Source organism: Pseudorasbora parva, chromosome 1, assembly GCF_024679245.1.
Source record: "Pseudorasbora parva isolate DD20220531a chromosome 1, ASM2467924v1, whole genome shotgun sequence".
NCBI lineage: Eukaryota > Metazoa > Chordata > Actinopteri > Cypriniformes > Gobionidae > Pseudorasbora > Pseudorasbora parva.
Genome location: NC_090172.1, coordinates 34,348,916 through 34,367,179, shown reverse-complemented (window position 1 = coordinate 34,367,179; position 18,264 = coordinate 34,348,916). Strand labels below are relative to the sequence as shown.

The window sequence follows — 18,264 nt, the reverse complement described above, 5'->3', positions numbered from 1 at the left end:
CTGTGTATAAGGAATAGCAGTGCTGAGCGCCTATTCTACAAGAGAAGACATTTAACATGCTCTGTTGCCAAACGAATCTTCCACCATGGTCTTGTCAATCATCTCGCCTGACTCTCGTCACGCCATCAGTGAACTGTGATTCCTGCTGCACTGTCCGCGACTGCAGCTCATGCTGGAAGTGCAGAGCAGACGTTTAACAATAGCTTACAGTTGAAGCAACCCCCTTATCCAACTGAATTAAATGGTTTCTATTTCTATTAAAAAGGGAAACTCTTCACATCCTGTACATGAGCTGTTTAGGATACAATATCCCTAGGTGTAGTATTATCCACTACAGCACGACTGCATATATTCAGGCTGGTAAAACATTCATATGCTCCCTATAGACTCATTCCTTTAGTCTACAACAAAGACATAATTGCCATACTTGCTACGCTCATCCTTTTCATCCCATCTGTCTTTTTCTAAAATATGTGCATTATCTCTATTCTGTCTGTCTCCATCTGAGGGGGTTAATGGATTAATCTAACTCAATACAAAATCCACATATTCAGATTACATCTATCAAACGCCCCGCTGCAATACACCAAGGCGGGGTGACGGCACCTGACAAGCACCTCCCCCTCCTCCACCCACCCCGTCACCTCCATCCCCCATGCAGCTTTTGTACAGCGCAGGCTTTGTATTCTTCCTGATGAAAATTTAATTTGCTCTTATCTGTACGGCTAAGCTGGGAAAAATACAAATCCGCCCAAACCGCCATCTCTCTTTATCCCGGACTCTCGCAGGTATTATTACACCGATATCAACATAGACGAGGAAGATTAATTGCAGATGTCCCCGGACTGACACCTATTCTAACACACTTCAATGATGAGCTGATGGATGGATAAAGCGAGAGGCGAGACGAGATAGATGAAGAGAGTAACACAGAGTGAGCACAAGTTAGAAGGGAGAACAAGAAAGAGAGATAACATTGTCAGGCAGCTGAGGTTGACAGCAGTAGAAGAGAAGCACCTAGAGGATCAGCTTCCCTCAGTCTGACACCCCTCCCCCTTTTTCCTCTTTGTCAGTCAGAACCACAGCATTTCAGATAGCTGTGTGCAGCTTTCTATTAACTAAGTTGACAACCAGTTATCTTCATCCACAGAGATCCGGCACTCAAAGGAGATATTTAGCTTTGCTTCAGGCAGGAGACTGGAAAAGGAAGTTTTCTCTTCATTCAACACAGCAAATCATCTCTTAGAGCCCATAAATCATTCTTGTGTCCTCCTTTTCTTGGTTGAAATGCATAAAATGTCTTGTCAGATTTGTACATAACCACCTTAAACTCCAGTCTTAATGCAAAAGGGTAGCTGAAACACTCGACATAAACTTCCATTAGGTCTTTTTCGACTTGGCTCATAAAAAAGCACACCTTGACTTAAAGAAGACACAAACCTTTACAATGTCGGGATCGTTTGTCACTCAAAGTAAACGCGCAAATGCCAAGCAGCTCACTTTAATGACGCCAGGATGGTGCCATTTATGGGCTTAAAAGGTAACACTGTTCTGTCAATTAAGTGTGGTGTCACAAAACACTGCATGGAGACCACTTTTGGTATTGATTCTTTCAAAAAGAGAAATTCGCTTCATACTTTAAACAGTTTTTAGCTCTAAAAACTTTAGTGGTCGAAAAAGTAGACTCCTTGACTTTTAGAGTAATTGGAAATCCTCCTCGTACTCCTTTGATTTATTATCAAGAGCTCTGGTGACAACTACTTCAAGAAAACCACCAAAGGACAAAGGCAAAAAAATCTGTGGCATATGAACTTTAAAGATCACATCTAGAGTTTAAACATGCAACAAATTTACTCACCTCTCCCAGAAGCTTAACTAGTCGCACTTTCTGTGGAACCTGTGGTGATTCTATGCTGTTTGTTCTTTGCATCACTGTTCTCTTTCCACCAGGCTGAGGCTGACCCAGGCTATGCCCTTCTACTGGACTGGTCTGAACAACACCCTGTTTTTGAGTGTTTTGTGGAGTTATGGTCCTCTTCTGCTGTGGTTGCCACTGGGCCTGCTGGTTGGCATCAGGTCCAGGGTTCTGTGGCTTCTGTGGTACAGACCAGCCTGAAGCCTGTGCCTGAGGTTTAGTGTTCTGCAGACGAGCCTTCACATTTGGACGAGGGGAACTAAGACCTGACGAAGGGTTCTGGGGGGTTCCGTTGGAGATCAGTGAAGGGACTGGCTGTGGGGGTTGGGCTGCAGGGGTCTGTGTGGGGTTCTGTGTTTGTGGGGTCTGGTTTGGGTTCTGGCCACTGATGCGTTCCATCAGTTGTCTTTTGCGCTCACCAGCCTGCATCTGCCTGCGCTGCTCTTTGCGCTTGAGGATCTCTTCTCGTAGACGCTTTTGTTCTTCAATCTTCAGTCTGTACTGACGTGTCTCCTCATCTTCATCTGGGTCCTAAACAAACACAAATATATTCAGGAATATACGTTTTTGTTTTACACATTTTTTTCCGATATCTTAAGGATTAAATAAAGGTTCCATATCAACTTTTACGGTGAACATGCACAAAACAAAGGTAAATTGTAGTTGTGCATACATGCTGGAAAAAGTTTAGCAATAAATGCATTATCTAGAACTATTAGCCTGACATGGCAGTTGCTTCCATGCATTTAGGGGTGTGGTCCTGGTCAAGACAATCTCCTGAACTCCAAAGTAAATGTCAAAATGGGAAAGAAAGGTGATTTAAGCCATTTTGAGCGTGGCATGGTTGTTGGTGCCAGACGGGCCAGTCTGAGTATTTCACAATCTGCTCTGTTATTGGGATTTTCACGCACAACCATTTCTAGGGTTTACAAAGAATGGTGTGAAAAGGGAAAAACATCTAGTATGCGGCAGTCCTGTGGGCGAAAATGCCTTGTTGATGCTAGAGGTCAGAGGAGAATGGGCCGACTGATTCAAGCTGATAGAAGAGCAACTTTGACTGAAATAACCACTCGTTAAAAACGAGGTATGCAGCAAAGCATTTGTGAAGCCACAACACGCACAACATTGAGGCGGATGGGCTACAACAGCAGAAGACCCCACCGGGTCATCATTCATTCATCATTCATCTCCACTACAAATAGGAAAAAGAGGCTTACCTTTGCACAAGCTCACCAAAATTGGACAGTTGAAGACTGGAAAAATATTGCCTTGTCTGGGGAGTCTCAATTTTTGTTGAGACATTCAGATGGTAGAGTCAGAATTTGGCGTAAACAGAATGAAAACATGGATCCATCATGCCTTGTTACCACTGTACAGGCTGCTGCTGGTGGTGGTGTAATGGTGTGGGGGATGTTTTCTTGGCACACTTTAGGCCCCTTAGTGCAAATTGTCTAGGTAAATTGTCTAGGTACAAATGTCACAAAGCTCGAATCCTTTCAAAGTGGTTTCTTGAACATGACAATGAGTTCACTGTACTAAAATGGCCCCCACAGTCTCCGGATCTCAACCCAACAAAGCATCTTTGGGATGTGATCGAACGGGAGCTTCGTGCCCTGGATGTGCATCCCACAAATCTCCATCAACTGCAAGATGCTATCCTATGAATATGGGCCAACATTTCTAAAGAATGCGTTCAGCACCTTGGCACCTTGTTGAATCAATGCCGCGTAGAATTAAGGCAGTTCTGGATGCGAAAGAGGGTCAAACACATTATTAGTATGGTAGTATATTATATTATATTATATTTTATATATATATATATATATATATATATATATATATATATATATATATATATATATATATATATATATATATATAAATTTAAACAATGGCCAATTGACCTATCAGTAAGCCCCTCCCCTCGAATGCAGAAAAGCCAATAGCAGTTGAGCATCAGTTGCACGGGCACCGGAACTCGGACATCTTTAGGTTTCAGCGCCATAGAGACACATTAGAAAATATGATTCTCTCATTGGTTTGATGGTGTTTCTGCTACAAAAATAGTAAAACAATGTTCCTGGGGTACTGTAACACTCATTCCAGTTTTCCTTAGAGGATTTTTTTTGGTTGTTATACTTTCATTAAGTTACAATTAAAGTTAGTGATAGGTAACTCTTAGTGATAGGTAACTGTTCTCACGCCATGTAACGGTGTAAGTTAAATTAAAAAAACATAAACGATGGTCTACATTTCAGTGTTTCTTTCCATATTAAGATGGTTACATCTGCCCCTGTGGTACATGAACAGTGTTGATCCTGGATGTTATCCTGGATGCGATTGTATGAGGTTTTCACACTGACAGCTGTCATTGTAAGACATAGCAAATCCATTTGTTTGTCTGAATTAGCAACAGTAACTAAGAGGGGGGTGGGGCTTACTGATATGTCAATTGGCACTAAGGGGCCTAAAGTGTGCCAAAAAATATCCCCCACAAATTCTGACGCTACCATCTAAAAGTCTCAGCAGAAATTGAGACTCATCAGACCAGGCAACATTTTTCCAGTCTTAAAAGGTCCAATTTTGGTGAGCTTGTGCAAATTGTAGCCTCTTTTTCCTATTTGTAGTGGAGATGAGTGGTACCCGGTGGGGTCCTCTGCTGTTCATCCGCCTCAAGGTTGTGTGTGTTGTGGCTTCACAAATGCTTTGCTGCATACCTCGGTTGTAACGAGTGGTTATTTCAGTCAAAGTTGCTCTTCTATCAGCTTAAATCAGTCGACCTATTCTCGTCTGAACTCTAGCATCAACAAGTCATTTTTGCCCACAGGACTGCCGCATACTGTATGTTTTTCTCTTTTCAACCCATTCTTTGTAAACCCTAGAAACGGTTGTGCGTGAAAATCCCAGTAACTGAGCAGATTGTGAAATACTCAGACCGGTCCGTCTTGCACCAACAACCATGTCACGCTAAAAATTGCTTAAATCACCTTTCTTTCCCATTCTGACATTCAGTTTGGAGTTCAGGAGATTGTCTTGACCAGGACCACACCCCTAAATGCATTGAAGCAACTGCCATGTGATTGGTTGATTAGATACTTGCGTTAATGAGAAATTGAACATGTGTTACTAATAATCCTTTAGGTGTGTGTGTGTGCTTATATAGATAGATAGATAGATAGATAGATAGATAGATAGATAGATAGATAGATAGATAGATAGATAGATAGATAGATAGATAGATAGATAGATAGATAGATAGATATACACACGAGTCATGATTCTTCTGATGATTTTTACATTTAAAAAATGTTACATGTCTAACTTTGCAGTACTTCTTTAACCTAGCATATGTTATTAAATATACAAGCCACAAAAATGTATATATTTTTATTTTATTGGCCAGTTTTATATTTGAAAAAGTTTTTATTTTTGTATTCAAGGATTTTACTTAAGTAGTTTTTCTACTTGTCTCAGGGCTGCTTGGCTCTATTACAGAAGACTGCCAGTCATGTGTTTAATGACTGCATTTGTTTTATAATATTTGACTAAAATGGAGTTAGGGTTAAATTTCAAGATTTATATTTAATTAGTGAGATTTTTTCTTAAAGACCTATTGAACTGAATCGATAAATGAAAAATCTATTTTTAATTTAATTGTAACCTCCAAAATTGCCAAAAGAACCAAAAGATTCCCACTAAATAGTTCCCATGGCAAACATTTATGGGTGGAAAACATGCTTAACATTAACCCCTCACAAACAAAAGGTGTGTATATAGTCACGTACCTCTGGAGTGGTGCTTGACTGTGCAGCTGGATGCTCTCTCTTCATCCCAGGCACACTTGGCGGCTGCGGTGCTCTGGCAGAGCCCTGCCCTTGTGTCACAGGTCCTCCCCTTCCTGCTGGTCCAGAATGAGCAGCCTGCCCTTGCCTAACATTCTGTGTTGGCCTAGTAACTGGCTTTGCTTGCCCACTAGGCACTGACGGCCGGTTATTATTGTTGCTAGATGCAATGGGCAGCTCACGAAGGTTGCTGTTGCGTTGAGGAGGAATCTGTTGCAGTGGAGAAGGAGGCGTCTAAAGAGGAGTAGGTCAGATATATGTGTGGACATTAATAAAAAAGTATTGCTAAGACCAGTCTTGCCTCATAACCTAGAGAGCTGACTAACATGTATATTTATAACCAATAGCCTTGTTTCCACTGCAGGAACTTTCCCCAGGAACTAGGAACTTTTGGTTGGTACTCGGTATGCAACAGGGCAGTAACAGGGCTGGAGGGAAAAGGTCCTGAGACAAATTGTTCTGGGTAATTTTGGTGGAAACAGGGCTATTATTGCTTTATTGACAACCTGCTTACTGCAAAAAATACACATCTGAAATGGCTTACCATTCTGGGCCTGCCATGATTGTTTCGTTGCTGGTTGGCCTGTGGTCGGGACTGCATCTGTCTATGGCTACTTTGAATTGATTGACGGAAACGGGGCTGGGAGAGGTGCACCATGGGATGGTGGTCCCTTGGGTGGTGTTGGTGATGCTGTTGGTGTTGTGGCGGAGGCTGGGAGTGAGGCAGGCCCTGTGGGGCCAAGTCCTGTCTATGTTGCTGGTGCTGCTGCTGGTGCAAAGGCTGATGGGATAGTGAAGGATCATGGAGCAGGGGCTGCTGCAATAGACCCTGAAAACCGTAAAAAACAAGAATACAGCCAGAGTGAGAACTATAAACAAATGTGCATAAAACAGGCATGTCTCAATCTCAGCTGAAGGCAAAGAAGAAGGTACTAGGGCATCTGGTGAGTAACAGTTTCAACGCTGAAATTTACTCGTATTTGGTGCTTAGAAACATGCTAAGGATGTCCCGCAGATGGCGCTGCGAACTCGTGCAACACTGTCAGAAGCTATTTGTGTATGGCATAAATGCATTAGAAAAAGTAACATTTTGCAGTTTATTTAGTAATTGTTTAAGGACATTTCACAATTTAATTTTCATCATACAGTACACCCCACCTCACCATCTTTTTCACAATTCACATTGGCCATAGTTTTCAGGTTATAGTTTAGTTTAGTTTCCATAGTTTCCATATAAATACGGATACAAATCACATCACTGATAAAAAGTAAAGTACAAAGTTGCCATCTCAAGTGTACAAACGAATCAGATCCAGTTTTAGGTATCGGTTCTCTAAAGGACACGTACAGTGAAAATTAGGCCAGTCACAAATGAGAATCATATTACTCTGCAAGTCATCCCTGTATATATTTAAATAGTCTACCAAACAAAACAAAAAAATGTCTGAACCAGTTAATGTTTAGCAAAAAAAAAAATAACACCATGTTGTGTTTGATGAGAATCAAGACAAACTATTTTCATGAAAAAGAGAACTGTGCAGCATATGTGTAACAACTAACCCAGTGACCTCAAATAACCATGATCTGACAAACAGTGCTAACACAAGAGGGCAGTCTTGTCTGCTGCTTGAATTGAAGACAGCAGCTTCTCCTTGCTCAGTCGACACAACACCTACGTTTCAAACTGAAACTGAAAATGTACTTGTGTATAAACCCTGTACGGCTTACAATAAATGGTTTAGAACCAAACTAAAACACTTTAGGAATGACTCTGTGCCATGTACAATACCATTCAAAAGTTTGGGGTCAGTAATATTTATATTAAGAAATATATTTTTTAAATTATATAATTCAATATCATTCAAAATAATACTTTCATTCAGTAAGTATGCATTACATTGATCAGATGTGACATAAAAGACATTATCTTACAAAATATTTCTATTTCAAATAAATACAGATATTATTATATTTATATTAAAAAAATCCTTAAAAAAATTACAATTATTAAACAGCACGGGTTATAATAGCATTGATATAATTAAGATTTGTTTCTTGAGCACTGAATCTGCATATTAGAATGATTTATGACAAATCATGTGACTGAAGACAGGAGTAATGATGCTGAAATTTCAGCTTTGCCATCACAGGAATAGATTACATTTTAAAATAGAACAGTTATTTAAAACTGTAATAGTATTATACAATATTACTGTTTTACTGTATTTTGATTAAATAAATGCAGTCTTTGGTGAGCATAAGAGTCTTCTTCTAAATATCTTGCTAGCCCCAGAGTTTTGAATTGTAGTGTACAACTGAAATATTTCCTGAACTAAATTCCAGGGCTGAGACTTGAGCATATCATAAAATTTGTGAATACAGAAAAACAAACAAAAAAAACATGAAAACCATTCTGTCAATTAACAAGCAATATAATGTTCATCACGCCAGCAAGGCCGTGCAGATTTTTGGTAAACCAACTTACTCTCTGGCGTACCTGCATACCAAACGGCATGTGTTGGGGGCTAAAGGGGGGTCCCTGCTGCTGGGGGGAGAAGGGCTGTCTGTGACCCACAAAGGGACGGGGGCCAGGGGGTCCTGCATGCTGCTGGCCCATACCCGGCCGAAGGGGTTCTCTCTGGAAAACACCACCTCCCTGAGGCCCTTGGTTCTGCCCCAGCCCCAGAGGACCAAATCCAGGACCTCCGAGTCCCCCTTGTGGGGGGAAAGATGGAGGGCCTTGTCCCGAAATCGGAAGAACACTGTTATTCATGAGGGGGGGAGGGCCAGATTGGTCGAACATTTGCTGGCCTGAAAAACGTGGTTCTAGGAATAAGAAAAAGAAAAAGAAGAAAAGAGATACTGTGAAGGAGAAGCCAGAAACAGGATCAGAGAAGCAGTATCAATTCCGACATTGTTGATGTCACGCTTCAGTTGCCAAGCAAACGAATATATACCTGCTCTGTCTGATATATATATCTATCTATCTATATCTATATCTATATCTATATCTATATATATATATATATATATATATATATATATATATATATATATAGATATGTCTATGCAGGCAACAAGTGTAACCATCTTTTTTTGACCTTACCACCAGTGAAAAAGTGCTCTTGATCCTGGTGATGTGGTGGTGGTCCTCTCCATTGCTCCTGGGAGGGCAGAGGCCGCTGAAGTGGGCCAAAATTCCCTTGGAGATGCTGCTGAAAATCAGGAGCCTGGATGAGGACAGAAAACAGCAAAAAATAAAAACATGACTATTCCAGCATAAGCTTTACTGTTGACACAAGTTTCAAAGCCAAAAAGCCTCTTATTTTGTGCTCCTTGTCTTCTTTTTAAATGTAGCTCTTCATATTAAGATCATAAACTTCAGCTTATAGCATTGAGGAATCTTTTAGATAGAAAGCAAGCTATTTGCATACACCCTTGAATTATAAATCTTTATCCATTCTCAGTGCTTACCTAACCCAATGCTCATAAAACTCAAAATCCCCCCTCTACCTTTCCAGAGGAAAAAGATAACGATCCATACTAATCCTGGAGTTGAATGTGAATCCCCTCTCCTTTATTCTTTGAAAAAAATCCTTCGCTCTTAAGAAATTAGCCTTCGTTCAAAGGGGCCACACTCCAGCAAATTGTGATGCTTAGCACCTCTTTACTCATTATAAATGACTTAAGATGCAATCAAACTTTTAATCCACGTTTTCAGCTCTGATCTTCAGTCGGCCAGTGAGTGTCACCAAGGCCAGCCAAGTTGCTTAACAGAAAGTCAATCAGGCAGCTTAGCTAAACAATGGCCAGGAGGGAGCGAGAGAATCACATTGTTATTGTGGACTTCATTGCTCTATTCAAAAGGTCAGCTCCTGTAACACAATGGGAGCTTAAGTACATTCACAATACCTTTGCAAGTTTGCATTCGTTTGATAAAAGGAGCATGTCCTTTCTGGGGGCTAATCTTTCGTAAATACCCATGGATCTGTTCAATATGTAACCAGTTATGATCTGCTTGGGAGATAGAGAGGGAGTGGGAAAGACAAATGCCAAACATAGGCTGCTGCCATTTTGGAGGCAAGCCTCATGTGTCTAAAAATAAAATACACACATCAAATTAATAATTTCTGATGTTCAGTGTTCAGGCATCCCAAATGTCAAAGTTGACTCTGTCAAACGTTGAAAATGTATGACATTATAAAAGCAGTTTATCCATTAAACTAGAATAACACCTAATAATGCAATAAATGTTACTTGCAAAAGAAAATCAAACTTGAACCTTTAACTAACTTGCAAAATGAAGCCAGGCTATGAGCTTACTAAGCAGTTTAATGATTTTTCTGCAATGAGCAGCATTGAACACAGAATACAATATAAAAATGTAGCATGCAGATTAATATTCAAAAACTCTGCAGTAGTAAATATTCATAGAGAAATTGTGGATCAGCCTATTGTAAGATGAGATGTGATCATATGCTAATGTATGATAATCAAGTGCCCAGAGGGCTAATGGACGCTGCTTCCTGCAAAATGCCAATGGCATTTTAAACGGTGACCTGTCTGTACCAGAATGGTTATGGGAGACAGACAGCTGGAAATGTGTCATGAATGAGTGCGTGTGTGGACCTCTTCCTATTCAGCAAGATTAGGGATGATCACTAAGGGTCCAGTATCCCCAAACTTGGGGCTGTGCAGTACATGAATAGTTGACAAATAACATGGATTTTCCATCAGGAATTTCAGATCGAATTGATATAAATTATAAATTATATATTGTATTTTAGGTGATGTGACTGATTATAATAAGTTTTTTTTGCAGTTAAATGGTCCAACTGTGTAATGTTAATATTTAAATTCATTATCCATGTAGTCTTGATTGAGATCATAAAAACAGATATATAAATAGAAAAAAAAAAGTTTTAAAATATTATTAAATATAAATTTAGCATGTAACACTGCAAAACGTTTCTGTTACTGGCATTTATCATACTGAAACAGTGATTTATGCATCCATTTGAGAGCAAAAGCAAAAGAGAAAACCAAAGTATATCAGTGAGGACAGAAAAGAGATTTGGGGAGATTTGTGGGGTGGGGGGTAAGATAGTCCCCTCAGCAGTAATCACTTTAGCCACAGCACGGGCAGCTGCCTGATGGTTACTCTACATCCTTACAGACAGTAACGGGCTTTTACATCTGTTCTGAGTTTCCACGCTCTCCCTTTCGATTTCAACTGGCAGATCTTCCCCACATATGAGGACATTTTTAGAGACATGCCTTCCACACAGCAAGACAAATGTTGGTTTCTGTGACTACGGGCCAGTCAAATTCAGGAAACACCATGATGCCTCGACCGTAACACACTGCAGTTTTATGCAGAGCGAAAGCACTTAATTCTAACTTAAAGCAATGTGAGGTTACTTACCGGGAGTCTCTGTGGAACGATGTTAGGCCTCGGTTGGCTCTGCACAGGGGGCATTGAGGGAACTGAGATTAAAATGGAAATAAAAAAGTATGAGTCAGAAAAGGGGATGCAGAACGAGAAGAGTTGGGCGGCGTAACACAGACACCATAAAAGTCTCTTCTTGCCACGTGTCTAAACCATGGTTTGTCACAGCTGGTCACAGAGAGAGGGCTGTTCTGCTGATTAAACTGTGCATCTCTCTCTCGAGCAGACTGGGCCACCTAATGAGATAAACTGACACTCAAAAGGAGTAATTTAGCTGTGAATCATTTCACCTCCGCAGATGTGTGCATTTCAGAAAGATGGTTTAATGCTGATGGACGGCCTACAGTGTGAAGGCCATACCAAAGGGGGAAAATACTTTAAAAGGACCCAAGTAAAAATTTGCAAAAGTGCAAAGCGTACAAAATTAACATGGAATATAGGCACTTCACAATGTCATACTCATTTTACAGCAGATGCTCAAACAGCTTCGATCCGCACAAATATATGAATATCAGGTTGCTGGTTTGGTCTCTGGGGCCATACCTTGTACAGGTGAGGAGGAGGGTCCTCTGAAGTGAGGGTTAATGTGAATGTTCTTGGGGTGGTGCTGTTGATGCTGCTGGTTTTGGTTTGGATGTACGTGCGAGTGCCGGGGTGGTGAGCTCAACAAGGGCAGTCCGTGCGTGTCGTGTTGTGTTCTGGGCCCTGAGGAACGGTGGGCCAGGTGTGGCATCAACAGCTGCAGCGGCTGCTGAGGAATCGGGGTGCCTGGATCTGGGAAGAGCCCAGGACCACCAGAGCCTCTCGAACCAGGTAGACGCGACTGATGGTGGTGATGCTGGAGTGGAGGAGTCATTCTGAGCTGCTGCTTTAAAAAAAAACAAAGAAAGAAAAAAAAGAGAGAGAGAGAGAGAGAGAGAGAGAGAGAGAGAGAGAGAGAGAGAGAGAGAGAGCAAGAGAGCAAGAGAGAAAAACAAAAAGACCATCAATCAATAAAATAAGCCTTCTCTCTTTCACCTCCGAAAAATCATTATCTTGTAGTGTTGTGACCTTGGTCTCAAGACAACCCCTTTAATCAAGTAATCAATCATAAGAGCCATGTGCCTGCGACTAAATCGGAATTAAATAAGGAGTTTAAGTTGAATACAAAATGCTAATGTACGCTCCCAAAAAACATACACTGTGCCTCTGCATCCATATCAATTAATGCCAAAGGTCAACATATTTCATACGATAAGTGAAAAATGTACTCCCCAAACTACAGATACATATTGCAGTCTATTTCAGAAAACCTTGCACATGTAAGCACACTATATTTATTAACTCATTATCAGATGAAGACAACTTGTACATTATATGACAACTCGTAGACAGGAGTGGAGGGGAATTCAATTAAATCATTACAGCAGTGAACTATATACCACTGTCTGAAGCGTAACGTAAAAGAACACATCAATGTCAAGGAATGACAAGTTGTGTCAAAAGCCTGAAAAGGCTTTCCTTCTCCATAAAAGAAAATCAGCTTTTAAAAAAAAAAAAGAAAAAAAAAAGAAAAAGGTGCAGCACGAACGTTCAAACTAACAGCTCAAGCGCAAAGGGATTACACCCTCGACAGATATTTAATAATAAAATAAGCGCAGGAAGCTAAATCCTTCAGCAAAGTACAAATTTAATTTGGTGTAATGCTTCCTCAATGGACTCCCGCCAAGTTATTTGCCATAATCCATATATCAACATGGATAAGAGGGGGAGTGAGAACAGTGATAATTGACTTTTACTCAAAAGCAACACAAGGGTGAGACAAGACACAAATCAACACACCAACATCTAAAACTGATTCAAAATCTTCAATAGCCTCAAAAGGAACAAATTTCAAGAGCTTGAACAATAAAGTTAAAATTTGTTTGAAAAGTTGTGTCACTAATAACGTGTCCAAATGTTGTAAACAGTGTTATTGTTTACCAGTAGCGTAGCCAAGAGGGGGCCTGGGCCCCCTCATTTACAAATCAGCACAATGCCAAATGATTTTTGTTTTATTATAAACTTAAAATACTCTGTCATTTATGGTAATACAGATAAGAGCAAGACATCATTCAAAAAGTTTTTTTTTTTTTTAGCAAAACATTGTGATTTTGTAAAATGTTTTGTACATTTTTATTCAACAAATCCTGAGAAAAGTAATACAGGTTCCAAAAAAATATTTAGCAGCACCACCTGACTGCTGCAGGTTCATTTCGCGTTGATAGTGTTGCCATTGAAATGCATACATTTGATGTTTCCATCTCTTCCAAAGTAGTTATGTTGCCAATGCAGCAGAAGTAAAAAGTTTACCTTGTAAATGTGAATTTGCTCATTTGAGGCGTAACAATTTAATTAAGTGTAGGAGAAGCCCAGAAAACCCCTTGGCACAGAATCAGCATGGATAACAATGAGTGTATGTGCTATTTGATGAGGGAAAGGTTTGGATGGGACAATTGCTTATCACTTCTCCCTTTTACAAAGCAGCTCACTGGTCACTGGCCAGTAGGTGTGTAACAGTTCAAATTACTCATGGTTCAGTTTGTGTCACTTTTTTGGGGGTCACAGTTTCGATACAGTTTGGAAAATGCCAAGTTGACGAAAGTAGTAGTGCCAGACAAATCAGCATGATCAAAACTTCCGCGATTGCATTTTTCCTTCAAATATCAAGTCAAGAGAGTGAACAACACGCATCAAGAAAGGAATGTTATTTCGGTATTTAAGATGGCCCGTCGGCAGGCCGGCAATACGTTTTGGTAGTGTGTCTGGAAAACACATTAGCCCCAGGACGTCAGGCTTTGCGATCCCTGGCCTATACATGTCCGAGTCTGATCACGAATCGCAACAAAATGAACCAACAACTCCAATAATCAACACATACTCAATAGATGTCTTCCCCATCACGCGAGATGGATATTCATTAAAAATAAAGTTCATCCTTGCATTCATAATATTGGAATCCGAATTAAGGTTACGCATAATTTTTATTCCTTGGACATTTGATCCAGTTTAGTTCCACATAGGCCTATGTTATTTATCTATAGGCATCTTTACACAGCCGAGTTAATCTCGGTGTCTGCTCAAAATTCTGTGTAAAGACAATGCCGCATAAAAGCAGACATAAAATTTGCCGGGTCTGACCCATCCCCGGCCCCTAGTATCAAAGGCGATGCTGATACAGTTTTGATTTAGTGTAAATGAACGTGAACTTGTGCCACCTTAAACTACGTCACTGTCATGACAACCGCCAGTCAGCATCAGCTCACGCTGCGCGAGAATCCAGAAGCAGGAGACAAACTATCTAGGAATTAAAGTAAAAGAGTCCTGTACTAATATCATTCACTTAAGCAAATCACCGTTGTGTGTAATAAATTGGCGTTCGCCGTTATAATCTTCCATTGAAGAGACTGCCAGATTAACGCACTGCAACATTTCCCCTCAGAAACGGTAAATGCTTAACCCAGTCGGCGTCACTGTGATTTTGTGCATTAAAAATATTATATTCCAAAAATAGTCTCTTTGAGAACAATATTTGATATTCGATTTGATATTTGCTGTCCTACCTGAAAAACTATCATTTTTCATTAGTTGTGACTGCTCCAAAGTGACTTTCTGTACTTTAAAAAAACCAATTTTAATCCTGAGGTGATCTACCAATAATAATAAGTAATTTCTTTCATAGCATTTGTTCAATCGGGCACAATTTTATTAAAGGGGTCATATAATGCCATTTTTATACAAGTTAATATGATTCTTTAGTTACTAAATTAAAACTTGATAATATAATTTAATTAAAAATTCTTATTAGTATTGTAAAAAGACACATTTTACCTGGTGAAAAACAGCTGTTTTCACCAAGCCATTTCAGTGTATACAGCTTTAAATAACAAATGACCCCGCCCCTCTGTTCTGTGTGCAGGCACAAGGAGTGTTACCCTTGACAACAGTAGAGGCGAAACGTGAGTTTAAGGACAGATCATAGACCATAAAAAAGATCTGTGCAACCGGAGTGGGACCCATGACAAGACGACAGCTCCAACGAAATTCGACATTTAAGACTAAACAGGACTTTTCTGAATGGTTGGTTAACGTAATGTCACTTTGATCTATCTTTATGTACTGGCAGGGTAATGTTAGCGCGAACTACTGCGTGTTTACTGACGTATATGTTAGATCATTGACAGATTGATGTAACACCTAAAGCCAATAAAAACTTTTTTTCTGTTAATGTAGGTTTGTCAGTGATGCGTAACGTTATCTATGCATTGTAATAACTGTTACAACACGATTTTTTTTACAGTAAAAAAAGTATTTTACAGTACTGTTATAAACCATCTACATAATTAAGCTTAGTGTAGTGTTACCACGTCCATGTTAACTTTAAAATCAGCGTACACCGTTTGTGATAACACAATAACCATAACATGTTGCTTATTATAAACGTGGGATTATGAATTATATTGAGAACGTCATACATAGAAAGCTTGGCGAAATTTAACTTACCCTGTAAACTTTAGCTGCATTCATCGTGAAGGGTGCACGCGTCAAACTACTCACTTCTTCTGGAGATGCAGCAGGCACACGAAGAGGTGGTAAGTTACAGATCTTTATTCAGGAGCAGCTTCTTAGCAAAACCTGCTTCATACTAACCCTCGGTTATTAAGCAGTCTGGTGAGAAATGCTTTGCGGTTCGTGCAGACATAAAAGCATTGAAGAAAACAAAACTCAGCCACCGCATCTTCAGCGGTTCGGATTTAGGAACATCAGAATGACTGCTGTGTTCATTATTACATACAAGAAAAGAACACCACAATCTCTTAGATGCCATTCTGCTCCAGCGACTCTACTTGTACAATGGCAGATATGACGACGACAGCTTGAACTCGCTCAGGGCGGGTCTGAGTTGAAACGCTCTGTCAATCAACAGTCTTGGGAGGGGCGTCTGACTGGGTGACATCACACGGTCGAACGGCTCGATTTGAGACAGGGGAAAACATATAAGGACATTTAAAATACTTGATGGATTTTTATCATTATAGGATGGTTGTGTACAGGCACTGCCAACACACATTTCCATACAATCAGCTTGTAAAAGTGCATGTACCATTATATGACCCTTTTAAGAAATATAAAATAACTATACCGTAGCCTACAATAGCCTATAAGTTCAGAATTATTGCAAACATCAAAGCGCCTATATATAGCATGCAGAGGAAAATATTTTAAAATTCTGTATTTTTATTTTTATATATCATTTCATTATTATTTTTTTTAAATTATAACACTTTGTTAAAACTGTATTTTTAAATTAGTAATGTTCAAAGCATTTTTTCCTTTGATTTTAATTCCTGTGTAAATGCATTTACGGTTTCAGAGAAGCATTAAACGGTCTGATGTGGTTTCTGTGCCGTGTTTGCCATTTAAAGATGCCCTATAACATGCCATGCACAAATTGGTGGGTGGGGCTACAGATTTAGATGATCGTCTTCTTCGTTAAAGGTGGGGTAAGTGTTATTTCAAAACAGTTTTAGAAAAAGGACTCGAGCCGAGTGGAATAACAAACCTGCAGCCAATCAGCAGGTAAGGGGCATGTCTATGGTGAGAAAAGAGGTTCAGTGCACGTCATCATTCAAAACACATGAGTCACACAGCATGGACATTAGCCAAGAAAGAACTAATATATGCTGGCTTTTTTTTGCTTGAATATGCTCATGTGTCATGTTCGCTTGTTTGTCCATTTGCGATCGTATTGTCGCTCACTTCAGCGATGATAAAGACCCGTTCATTTCCACACTGTATGGAGCATCTAAATCTCCTCAATGTTTCAAGAGTCAGCTCACAAAATGTTAGGTTCATGAGCTGTAGCCCAAAATCATCAGTATTAAAACAATAAAAGACCTGAAATATTTCAGATGGAGTGCAATGAATCTAAAATATATGAAAGTTTAATTTTTTTCCTTACATTATGGAAAATAATGAACTTTTATCACATATGCTAATTTTTTGAGAAGGACCTGTATATAGTGTCAGCTGGTGAACAATATTATAAGTGTGGCTATTTTATTGTGGGGCTCCCAGATTTTTTTTTTAATTTCTATTAGTGCTGGGAAACGATTAAAATGTTTAATCGTGATTAATCGCATGATTTTCTGTGATTATTCGCAGTATGCGTAAAATTCAATAATGAATACAAAAGTGCTGCTAAAAAAAAAAGTTCAATAAAATATGGTTTGCAAACACTTTAAACAAATAAGGTGCTTTTTACAGGAGTTAAAAGTTAGTTACAGTTACAATATTTCTTGTAAATATCAACTTGAACAATAATAAAATTAAATAAAATAAAATTAAATTAAATTGGTGGTATACATCTATTGATTCTGTAGTAATATTCTCATCAGTGTTCTGTCAGCGTTAACATAGGCCTACATAAATCTGCATATTTGTGATATTCACCCCAGGGAGTTATTTTTAAAATCTTATTAAATGTATGCATCATCTTTCCTGTTAAATTCTTACATTTGATTAATAAATTCTGTTATAATAGTAAAAAACACTAGGCTGCTACCAATCAAATTAAATAATTTAAACAGCAAAAAATACAGCTAAAAAATGTTATAAGATTGATGTTCTAAATAAAACATGCAATCATTTTTTTTAAACATAACCGCCCCCTAAGTGATTGTCTTCATAAGTGAGTCATTGAGTGTTTATTCAAATGATTCATTCAAAACGCTGAATCATTTAGTAACAAAACACTGCGCTGAGTGTTGCTTTCTTTTTGAACTATTTTCGTCGGTGAAATCATGAGTGAAATGGAACAAAAAAAGGTTGTTTGGATCTAAAATGTAAGTAACTTAATATTAATTAGGCTACTTGTATATTGAACTAGGCTACACTATTCATGCTACACAATTCATGATTGAAAAGTCGACTTGTGTTATTAACAATATCATAAATCATAAATATCAACAACTACAAAAAAACTCAGTTTTACCCCAGTATGTTTCTTCTGTGAGTTTATATTGCTGCTCAATTGTTTT

General features: G+C 39.1%; 1 protein-coding gene across 3 annotated transcripts in view; it reads right to left on the bottom strand.

The window, feature by feature from the left end:
- The window catches only part of rbm33a (RNA binding motif protein 33a), a 66,137-nt gene that overhangs the window by 18,751 nt on the left and 29,122 nt on the right, over positions 1–18,264 (bottom strand). The window contains exons 9-15 of one of the 3 annotated variants that reach the window (XM_067438469.1): positions 11,750–12,074; positions 11,183–11,244; positions 8,864–8,987; positions 8,243–8,583; positions 6,302–6,586; positions 5,701–5,991; positions 1,859–2,446 (exon numbers count right to left, since the gene is read on the bottom strand). In XM_067438469.1, coding sequence (XP_067294570.1) covers positions 1,859–2,446; positions 5,701–5,991; positions 6,302–6,586; positions 8,243–8,583; positions 8,864–8,987; positions 11,183–11,244; positions 11,750–12,074 — 2,016 coding nt within the window. The remainder of the gene's footprint in view (positions 1–1,858; positions 2,447–5,700; positions 5,992–6,301; positions 6,587–8,242; positions 8,584–8,863; positions 8,988–11,182; positions 11,245–11,749; positions 12,075–18,264) is intronic. The other 2 variants (XM_067438485.1, XM_067438477.1) reach the window with 2 other exon arrangements.